Raw genomic sequence first — 11925 nt, 5'->3', positions numbered from 1 at the left:
CCAGGATCATATGCAATTTGTTGCTGCTGATCCTCATAAGGTCCCTTTCCTAACAACATATCTAGATTTCTCTGAGGATAACCAGCTGCTGCATTTCGCCTAGCCGTCTCCTTGCAAAATTCCTCATTGGCAACCTTCCATAACAGGTATTGTCCTCCATTTAGCACAGCTTTACACATATTAGCCCAATCTGCTGGCGTCATGTTCAAGTTGTTAATGGATTCGACCATGCTTACAGTGAAGGGTGCTTGAGGACCATAGGTTGTTACAGCCTCTTTTAGCTGCTTCACTGTTTTGAAATTTAAAACTTGGTAAAATCGCTGCCCTCCTGCCTCAAATACAGGGCATGTTAATATTTGAGATCTTGTCTCAGGATCCCAACTATCAACTGCGGGGGTTGGGGACCTCCCAGCATATGGAGGTGGCCTTGTTAGTTGGACACTTACGTCCTCTGGTGATAGAAAGGTGTTAGTAGCAGTCTCCTGTTGTAACTTTCCCCCTGATGGCTTTTTCTGTTTTACACTTTCTTTCTCTGTCTGACTAGCTTGAGAGGCCTTCTCTTTTACTTGAATCTTTTCCTCTGTCTGACTAACTTGAGAGACCTTCTCTTTTACTTGAATCATTATGTCTTCTTCTTCCTCTACCATTGTCTGAACTGAAGGCTTTGGACTAAGCAAACAAGATATGAACGTCCACAATGGCAATGTGCCAACTGGCAGAGTCCCTGGGCTTTTCTTTTCTATTCTTTTTAAATCTTCACCATGATGGTTCCATTGTGATATATTTAACAACTCCTCCTTAAAAAGCCATGGGCTACATTTTTGTATTGTATCAACGTATGCCCTGATTGTTCTTGATTTTACTGAGATGCCTCCTTCCTCTAACAATTTACTTAACACTCTTTCAGTTTGTTTTTTACTAATTTCTGATCCCGTATTTCTACTATAATACAACTCAACAAGATAACGCCTAACAAAACTGAAACTGAGTGAAACAAAATTGGAACAACACAAAATCATTATAATAGCCTCCTGAAATGTCCATCCGTCCTTTCTCCCTATCTGTTCCTCAGATGTGAGCGGTTTTTCTTCCATCTTACACATCTCCAGGGACAGGCAACTTAAAACAAAAGTGAAACAAAATAACAAAAGAAGAATCTTAAAATGGCTACCCATCCTCTTGCCCTGCCCTCAGGGGCGAGCAGTTCACTTACCCTCAGTCGCTCCCCGTGCGAGCCACCAAATGCCGCAGTCTGGCTGGGCACAATCAGGAGCCACTTGTCAAAAGAAACTAACTTTATTTTTAGAACCACACACGCCAAACAAAACAGCCTCTCAGGAAAAATCCTCAGAGCCTCAACTGCCACCACCGGCTTTCCACAAGCCTCTCTCTCCCACACAAGCCTCTCTCCACCTCCCACAATCCTCCTGCTCTTGAGGCCGATTGGCTGGGTCACGTGGGCGGAGCCAAAAAAAGTCCCCCAATGAGCAGCTCCGTGGTCTGAAAGGGCAGGGAAACAGTCCAATGAGCATCACCGCAGAGGAGCCAATCAGCTAGATGTTGCTGGGGCCGAGGAGCCAATCAGCTAGATGTTGCTGGGGCCGCTGTAGAAGTTTGCTGGCAGCTGGAAGTTTGCTGGGGCCCCTTTGGCTGTGGCTCTCAACAGCACCCAGGGCACTCATAAACTTCAACCAATATCTTTGGTATGAATGGTAAAGACCATTGATGACAGGGACAAATTTCTGAATTTCTTCATGGCCTACCATGAATTCCTATCTCTCACCCTGCACAAAAGTCAACTTAAAGTAAATCAAGAACTAGGATTTAAACCAGAAACTTTGCAACTGCTAGAAAAAAATGAAGGGTCAACACTACAACATATAGACACAAGCATCGACTTCCTTCACAAGATTTCTAAAGCTAAAGAAATAAAGCCAAGAATTAAAAAGTGAGATGGCATCAAATTAAAAAACTTATGCACAGCAAACAATTAAGAATGTAAAGACAAAGCCTATAGAATGAGAGAAAATCTTTGCCAGTTACTCTTCCAATAGAGAACTGACATCTAGAATATATATTAAAAAAACCTCAAAAACTTACCAAAACAAGAACAAAAAAACCCCAATCAATAAATGATTAAATGAACTAAACATATTTCTCAAAAGAAAAAAATACAAATGTCCAACAAATAAAATGAAAGAAAAAAGTTCAACATCCTTAGCAATCCGGTGAATGCATCAAAACTACACTGAAATTTCATCTCACTCCAGTTAAAATGGCAATTATCAAGAATACAAACAATAATAAATGCTGGCAAGGATGTGGGGGAAAAAGGAAAACTGACACATTGTTGATAGGACTGCAAATTAGTCTAAAGACTATGAAAATCAGTATAGAGGCTACTCAAAAGACGAGGAATGGAGCCACTATATGATCTAGCTATTCTTCCACTTGGTATTATCCAAAAGAATTAAAATCAGCATTACTACAGCAATATATACATACTTATGTTTAAAGCAGCATAAATCACAATAGCCAAGATATGAAACCAGTTTAGATGTCTGTCAACAGATGAATGGTTAAAGAAAATGTGATATTTGTACACAGTGGAGTTCTACTCAGCCATTAACAATGAAATTAAGTCATTTGCTGGTAAATGGATGGAACTGGAGAACAGTTAAGTAAGACAAGCCAGACTTAGAAAGTTAAGGGTCAAATGCTTTTTCTCATATATGTAAATTAGAAAGAAAATAAAGGATTTCACAAAAATAAAAGGGAAAACAGGGATAGAGGAAGAGGCACAAAGGCAGGCATGTATATCAATGAAATAGAAGATACAGAGACAAACACACAGATACAGTCATCTGATCTTTTTTTGAAGGAAGGGAGAGGGGAAAAGAGAACTACTAGGGAATGTGGCCAGATTATGCTATATGCATGTACAAATGTATCACAATAAATCCCACTTTTATAAAATTATAATGCACTAATTAAAAAACAAAAAAGGGAAACCAGTAGAGGAAGGGGACCAAGGGGAGAAAAGAGTGGAGAGAAAGGGGAATTACAAGAAAATAAACTGAGCAAATGTTGTATGAATGTCAGAATGAGTTCTGCTATTATAATTATAATGCACAATAAAAACATTAAAAAATAAAAGCACTCTGAAAAAGTTACCACAGGAAATACAGACATTAATATACATCCCCAAAGTTTCTTAGTAACATGATCCATATTCCACAGTCCCAAGGAAAAACTTTAGAGAAGCAACTATTGTTTTGTTTCTTTTCTCTGCCACGAGCCAGCCACATTCACTGTAAGATTATACAAATGGAAACAAGATTTGTGTGTGATTTCTGAGAGAAATAGACAATTGTCTATTTTGTCAACATTTGATTGCAAAAATCTAAAAAATTTAAATAGTGTAGGAATATGAAGTAACAGGAAAGGAGTTATCTTTTTGGAAGAGACTAGTGGTGTAAAACAACTGTGTATTACCTGACTGACCTCTGTAAATTTTCAACTCAAATCTAATGAAAGGCTTTTATTCTTGTAGAATTCAAATTCAAATTTTATAATGAAGAAGTACTTTAAGATAAACTGAGCTAGCTAGGTGTGGTGGCACATGCTTGTAACCCCAGACACAAAAGAGGCTGGGGCAGGAGGACCACAAATTCAAGGCCAGCCTCAGCAACTTGGCAACTGTCTCAAAATAAAAAAATATAAAGGTTAGGGATGTAGCTCAGTAGTAAAGTACCCCTGGGTTCAATCCCCAGTTCCGAAATAAATAAATAAATAAAAGACAAACAGGTCTAAAATATTTATCCCAGAAAACGTGTATTATATTTTTGCTTCTGAGTTCTAGGTAAACACAATAAGCTCATTCTAAATTTTTAGTTTTCTGATCTTCAAAGTACTAGTCTGTAATTAAAGGAAAGCTTTCTAAGAAGGGAAAATATATGTTCAACCACAGAGAAGCAAGATTTTATTCATTTATATTCAAGAATAAGGAAGAGCTTATTTCAGGGGGAAGAGAGGTACATAATGCATAGTATAGGTATACTCTGTAAATGTAATGTGAAAATATGTTAAGGCACTTATGGAATGCCAGGCTAAATAGTATAAAGTTAATCCTATAGGCTTCTCAACTAGAGCCAGAATTATAAAACTGATGGGAGAGGACAAGTAGAAATCAGGGAATCAAGATGGGAAGGAAAAAGAGAAGATAAATAAAATTTGAAAAACAGTGGACATTAGATCCAATATTTTGAACTGCTTAGGTATTTAAAATTTCTAATAATTTTAATGTTTAGCAAAAGGAACCATGAGTATTTTAAAACAATATTTATTGAAAAGAAAAAGATCATGTTTCCAATGTAGTCCTTTATACATGCATTAAAGGACTAAATACAACTAGAAAGGAAAATGGAGGCTGAACATACATCTGATTTTAGTAGTTGGTTCCTATTAGCCTACAGATGCCAACAAGTGGTATTTTGGGAAAGTACATATGATATGTGGAATGGATTGGATAAGACAAGAAACAAGGATAGAACAGTTACTGTTTGTAATCACTCCCAAACATCTATGTGTTCTCCATTTTTTAAGAGATGACAGTAACAAATATCTAGGTTTTATTAAATCAAAAACTAAATGTTTAAAATTGGGGCTGGGGATATAGGTCACTTAGTAGAGGGCTTGCCTTGTATGCCCAAGGCCCTGGATTCAATCCCCAGCACCACAAAAAAAAAAAAAAAAAAAAAAAAGTTTAAAATTGGACATTTTGTTAAAATTAGTAGTCTCAGAAAAGGTTCTCCAAGTATGATTGGCAGGGAATAGATTAGTAGAAAAGTTACTTTTAGAGGGCCCTAATACATCCCTATGCATACCAAGCAGTGTCCAGAGACAGATAAGTAGAATATTATTATACAAACTTATGTAGAACAAATTATAATTAATAAGCAATACTTAGTTAAAAGGTCTAAATTTAGTCTAGCTCCTTATCTTGTATTTTCTTTTTCAGTGGACACTGTGTATAAGCACACCTGTGTGTAGGAGTGAGGAGAAGCAAGTTCTCATGATGGTCTAAGAGCAAGCCCCTGGACCATTTGAAGAAATCACCTGACAAAATTTTCTTTCTAATACCATTAAGCTCACCTTCAATATTTACTCATGCAATGGATATTAGTACCTTTTAAATATCAGGAAGGTATTATATTAAGGAATGGGGAAACAGATAATTAAGTCCCAGTTTCTAGCCTGGGAGGCTTTTAGTTTAGATAAGATAAGACAGTGGTAAGTGTTTATGAACCTAATGAAATGAGTGCTATAGGAAATGCATACATTTTTAATTTATAAAATAAATAAAATTAAAACTAAATAAATATTAATGTGTTGCTTTTAGTTTCATCCTTTCAAAATATTTCCCAAACGAAACTGTCCAATACTGAAAAAAAGAAAAAAATAAGGCAACGATATTCTAAAAGTAAATACAGTAAAACATACTAGAGAATTAACATGAAATTAATTTTTAGTGTTCATCTCAGTGAGCCATGTCTGGACAGTACTTAAAATTTCGCTTCTACTCTTGAAGTTAGTTAAAATGTAAATATGTCTAGTTAAATACTCATCAAAGGATGGACCCCCAACCCAAACAAACAAAACCCACAGCTAAACAACAGGCACCAGGAAAGCATTAAGATGCATGGAGAGACTGAAAAATATCTTTGAAATACAAAATATCTTTGAAAGACAAGTTGGACACACAAAACCTTACAAACCAACAAGGTACTTATAACCAAAAAGACAAATGTAGAGAAACAGGAACCCATATATAGTACTGGTGGGAATATAAAATGTGCTATCTCGGAAAACAGTCTGGCAGTTCCTCAAAATGTCAAATAGAGTGTTATCTTCTGACCTAGCAATTCTGCTCCTCAATGTGGACCTAAGAGAATTAAAACAGGTCCAACCAGTGGTGGCACATGCCTGTAATCCCAGCAAGCCAGAAGGCTGAGGCAGGAGGATCACAAGTTTGAGACCAGTTTAGGCAATCAAGGAGACCCTGTCCCAAAATTAAATTTAAGAAAGGGCTGTGAATGTAGTTCAGGGGTAGAGCACCTGCCCAGCATGTGCAAGACTCTGGGTTCAATTCCAGTATTGCAAACAAATAATAAAAAGAAACTATCAGTTCACACAAAAACTTGTATACAAATGTAGCATTACTCATAAAGACCATGGAAACAATTAAATTACCCATAAACAGAGGAATGGATAAACAAAATGTAGTATCCATAGGATAGATTCTAATTCAACCATAAAAGGAATAACATACTACTGACACACTCTACAACATGAATTAACCTTTGAAAACATTATATTAAGTGGAATCAGTCACAAAACACCAAATATCACAACACTATTTATATGAAATGTTCAGATTAGGCAAATCTAAGAAGACAGAAGATGTATTAGTGGTTGCCTATGGCTGGAAGGAGGAGAGTGACTGCTGTTGTGTGTGGGGTTTCTTTTAGGGTGATGAAAATTTTCCAAAATTGACTCTACTGATGATTACACAACTCTGTGACTATACTAAAAACTACTGAAATGTATACTTTAAATGAAATTTATGGTAGGTAATTATACCTCAATAAAGCTATCATTATCTTAAAGCAAAGAAAATCCTACAAGCCACAATATGAATAAACAATTACGATTTTTATACTTATCTAGTCTCTTCAGCATAAAGATCTTTCTAGGCTTTCAGTCTTCCCTCCCTTTTTGATTTCTAATATTTCAAATCCAAACACGAATCAAAACTTTCAGAGATTTTGCTTAATCACAAGACAAGATATCTTTAAAAATTATATTTAAACAATCACTTCACAAAGGAAAATATGCACATAAATAAGAAATAATATAAAAATAATCTTTGTTATTTTTGTAAAATAGCAGGGATTGAGAGGGAAACTGTCTTGCTTATTGAAACCTGTACCTTCTTTCATTTCTACCATCTACCTTCCAAATATTAAAATGGAAGGTAATTATACCTATACTTTATCTATTTTCTCCTCAAACCACTACAATCTGGCTTCTTCCTGTAACTAATCCCAAACTGCTTTTTCTAGGACAAATACTCCTACTTGTCAAAAGAAATGGGTTCTTCTCATCCAGCATTATTTGACTCTGGTAACAACTGACATCTCTAGTTCGGCTCCATTATCTTTGGCCATACCTTCTTAGAAACAATCACTGGCACATTTTTTGGCTGCTTTCTTTAAAGCCATCACCCTGTCAGAATACCCTTATTCATTATGATGCTTGACTATGTCCTACATGTGTATATGAGGACACCTAAATCTTTTTTTTTTTCTGATACAAGGGATTGAACCCAGGGGTGCTTTACCACTGAGCCACATCCCCAGTCCTCTTTCGTAATTTTCTTTCTTTTTTTTTTTTTTTTTTGAGACAGGGACTCACTAAGTTGTTGAGGCTGGCTTTAAACTTGTGATCCTCCTACTTCAGCCTCCCAAATTGCTGGGATTACAGGTGTGCACCACTGCACCCCAGGATTATCTCCATTTTAACATGTCCAAAACTAAAATTCAACCTCTTCTTCCTTGAAATTTTTTCCCACTATCTTGTTTCATCCCCTCTACCTGTTTCTACTCCCTTACTCCTTTATTCTACCAAATGTTACCTTCTAGCTTTTTCTTTACTATTCACATCTAGTCAATCATTAAGATTTTTTTTCTTATCAAATCCACTGTATACTCTCTATTCTCCCTGATTTAGTTCAGCAAAGGTCCTCATGTCTAACTTCTTATATTTCAACAGCTTCTAAAATGCCATACTTTATGCTGCCATCAGAATCAACTTAAACACCAATCTGTCAAATATCTGCCATCTTACTTAAAACATTCAGTGGCTCTCCAGAGACCCAGAGTAGTGATTTCTCAGCTTTTCTACCAAAACCTATTTGGATGATACACCTTAAGTTTTATAGTAATCTCAAAAAGCAGTCTGCAAAGATGGGGTGGGAGAAGATGGAGTGGGGTATCACTGCAAGACTGTTGGGCCAGAACAATTTACTTTCTTAACACCATCTTACTCTCCCTGTAACTCTAAGAATTGTAGTGCAGAACTGTCTATAATTGCCATTATGAGTCTACAGAAAAACTAAACATAGTATTGTTAGTACAAGATCCTTCACAACCCCACCAGCACCACCTTTAGCCCTAGCTCATACTGGCTCACTGGTTCTCAGAGTACAGTTGAGGGACACCTTTCCTCCAGACCACTTCAGGGTACTGTATGGAGTAAAACCTCACTGTCAAACATGAATGACAACTTGTCATGATCACAGCCTGCTACCTTATAAAGATTAAAAGTTGAGATAGTAAAGTTCAAGTTTTACAACTGTCACAAATTAACTGTTTATTTGCCAATTTGTTTATTAGCAAAATTAGCCTGTTTATAATAATCTGTAATAATCTAGGTGCCATAATTTACACAATCACAGTACCTTAAGTTTTCTCCTCTTTTAGAGGATGGGGACACAAGAGACTAAGGCCAAGAACAAATGACTAACTCACAGAATATTTAACAATAGGTAGAAAAATTCCTATCCTCAACAGTATTCAAGAAATACAAATTAAAATAAGATACCATTTTTTCAGCCATTAAGTAAAGATTAATGCAATTATAATATGAACACTCATATTACTGACAGTTGTATAAATCAATACAATTTTTTCAAACAGTTATTTATAAACATGTATTAAGCGTTCATATCCTCTTACCTAGTACTTCTACTACCGGAAAGATATGAGATAATCATGTCTATCACATATTATATATTACAGAAAATAGAATGGCCTAAACATTTAAGCATAATGAAATGGCTACATTATAAAATGGCCACTTGGTAAAATATTATACATACTATTAAGCCACTAATATTAGTTAAAATTATTTTTACAAAGCAGTTTTAATAAATGAAAAAATCTTATCAAAAATCTAAGTTTAAAACCACAAGAATATAAAATGAGACATGCAGTTATGGTCACACAGAATGATTAAAAATATTAACATGGCAGGTGTAGGGCACAAACCTATAATCCCAGCTACTGGGGCTGCGGCAGAAGGATTACAAATTCCAGGACAGTCTGGGCAATTTTTTAGTAAGACTGTACCTCAAAATAAAATAAAAAGAGCTGGGGGTGTAGCTCAGAGACCCTTGGTTTTACCCCTACTGCAGGAGGCAACATAAAACTAAAAAAATTAAACAATAAATATAGGCTTTGGGTGATGCGACTACAGAATAATGGAAATAGCATTGTGGAGTCAGACCACAGGTTTGAATGCCCATTCCACTTTCCTAAGTATAAGGCATTACTGATTATTGTTAGTAATTACTACTCTAGATTTTCCAAATTTGAAATACCAGTAATACTTCATAATGGAACTATCTCTAAGGCTCAGTTCTAAAAATGTTAAGATTTTAAAACACATTTTTAATCCACATCAGAATTTAAGAATAAATCTGATCATCTATTATTCTCTTTCCATGACAGTACACAATTCCTCTCCAGCCTTCCAGTCAAGAGAAAAGCAGCACCAACTACAGGCAGTCTTAATTATAGTTATTGCTTATCAACTCAGGAAATTAAAAAAAAAAAAAAGCAGGCACTATAAAAGAATAGCTTTAGTCATCAAATCTCCAATGTAGAATCACCTAGCTACACCAAAGTATTATGGAAGAAAAAAGTCATTGAGTCCTTGAGAAATGAAATCTCCAATAAGAATCCCTGACTCATCCCCAAAGCATGAACCAACCTTAAGGCTACTTCCCCTGTTCAGGAGTTCAGAGACTGGTCACCTGTCCTCATGGCCTATATTATCAAGCAGTGCTCCTTCCAAACCATATATATCCAGGCATAACAAAGTGAGAAACCAAGAAACAGACAGGAACCACACCACCTCTTCTTCCATAACCCAATAGGACTGAAAATTATTACTTTTAAAGATTCTATATACTCAATGCATTTTATTTTTGCTAGAGAGGGGACTCTACACAATTATTGTAAATGACACCATTCAAAAGATACCACACAATCCATTCTCAACAGCATAAATGGAAAATGTCCTCTCCTTTCTTTAATCTTTTCAGACCAAAAAGTAATTTTTCAAAAACATAAAGACTAAATACCAAGAGAAAATGTTCAAAATAGACTTTTATCTACAATTTTCAGTTTTCACAAGATAATAATAGAACCTACTCCTATCCTCTATTATTGGCCTGGGAAGAGGGAATCACAAAGCTCAACATGCTATTATAATACTGTTTTAAGGCCAAGGATCTGTTTTTTCAGCTGTTAACAATTTTAACGCTAAAGCTTTACTAGACAGAATCCTTTAAAAAGGTGAAAAATTATTTCCGTCCTAAAAGCCATTTCACCTGCACATTGAAATCACTGCACATGGAAACAAACTGGCTAACGTTTGGTGCCTGTTCATTTTTATAGACATTAACTGTGTATCCTTCTCACAATCGAATTTCAGTTATGTGATTATTCTTGCTCCCTATTCAGGAGCAAATTTTTCCCTAGCTAATTTCCCATTCCCAACGCCCGCCAAGGCTAAAGGAGCAATCACTTCCCAAAGTCCCACTTCCTTTTCCATTCCCCAGACCTCCAGGGTTTCCAACGCCCCAATCTTGCGCAATATCCGTAGGAGCAACAGCCGCAACCACCGCCTCCTAAGCCGGGAAACAACCCTAGAGGGAACATTGTCCAGCAGAAAAATAAAAGGGGCGGGGTTGGGGGGGGAACGTAGGAAGTCCGCTTCTGGTCCCACGCCTTCGGATCTGACCCCCTCACAGTGATATATCTACAGCAATTTCACGAACAAGGTTTTTAACCCTCACCTCCTCTCAAGCCTGTCTGCACAAGCACAAGGCGGAAAGGGAGGGGGACGAGGGGGGGCCGGGAAGGTTATCTCCCGGTTCAGGGCTTCGGCCCGTACCGTCGCCTCCGCCCCACCAGGACTATTGTTCCCAAGTTCCCACCCACCCCGGATAGGAAGTGATAGTCACATCCCCTCCGCCTTCGGCAATATCCCCCAGGGAGTCCGAAGTAAGCTTCCTACAGGACAACCCCCACCCACAATGACCCCCTTCAATCTGAAGTCACAGTGACCCCAAGACTATCTCAAACCTGGGTCTCAAGAGAAGAAACGACAGGGGAGTGAATGGAAATTAGGTAAACCATGAGACTCCACGGACAACCCTCTCCCAAATGTTGGAAAAAATAATTGTGAACCAGGAGAAAGCATGAGTCCTACCTTGCCCACTTGGAGGCCGGCTTGAGCAAAGGCACCCTCGTTCCTCTGCCAGCCACAACCCGCTGTCCTCGGGTCGCAGCCAGACACCCTGCCTCGAACATCCCGGGAAGGGCAGGCCAAGTGGAAAGGCGTGGAAAGGCGAGTCCCCAGACCCATCGGCCTGCACCTCACTAGCCTCCGGCTCCTGGCCCGAGAAACAATAGGTGGTCGCGGGCTGCTGTGCCGAGTGGCGGGCGCTCGCCGAGGGGCCGCGAACCCGGGAGGATGAGAAAGGAGGCTGAGGGGCGGAGGCGAGCTCCTCTCCGCCGGCCTCTGAGACCACCCGGCCCTCGGGTGGGTGCGCGCCCCCTGCTCCTCACAGCTGCACACAAAGCGCTGGCAGCTCTGGCCAGCCCGGAGAGGCAGCAGGGGGCTCCGGTGCCGACGAGCAAGGCGACAGCGAGCGGAGACACTCACCATGAAGTCCCGGGCGAAGTTGTCCTCCCCATTGTGGTCCGGACTCTTCATGGCCTGGACCCTCTGGATGAATTTCCTCAGGATTTCCACTTGCTCCATCCTCCCGCGTCCCCCAGGCTGCGGTCGCTG

The 11925-nt window shown here is 38.4% G+C and overlaps 1 protein-coding gene across 3 annotated transcripts in view; it reads right to left on the bottom strand.

Moving 5' to 3' along the window:
* Positions 1–11919, bottom strand: part of Ptpn12 (protein tyrosine phosphatase non-receptor type 12) — a 114129-nt gene extending 102210 nt beyond the window's left edge. For 2 of the 3 annotated variants that reach the window (XM_048786203.1, XM_048786205.1), the window contains exons 1-2: positions 11797–11919; positions 11341–11524 (exon numbers count right to left, since the gene is read on the bottom strand). In XM_048786203.1, the coding sequence (XP_048642160.1) occupies positions 11341–11524; positions 11797–11828 (216 nt within the window). In that variant the 5' untranslated portion in view covers positions 11829–11919. The remainder of the gene's footprint in view (positions 1–11340; positions 11525–11796) is intronic. The other variant, XM_048786204.1, reaches the window with a different exon arrangement.
* Positions 11920–11925: the final 6 nt, after the last annotated feature.

The sequence above is a fragment of the Marmota marmota genome, unplaced genomic scaffold (assembly GCF_001458135.2).
Source record: "Marmota marmota marmota unplaced genomic scaffold, marMar, whole genome shotgun sequence".
NCBI classification, from domain to species: Eukaryota; Metazoa; Chordata; class Mammalia; order Rodentia; family Sciuridae; genus Marmota; species Marmota marmota.
Note: the sequence above shows the minus strand (reverse complement) of the source record. Positions and strands in the feature narration are given on the sequence as shown.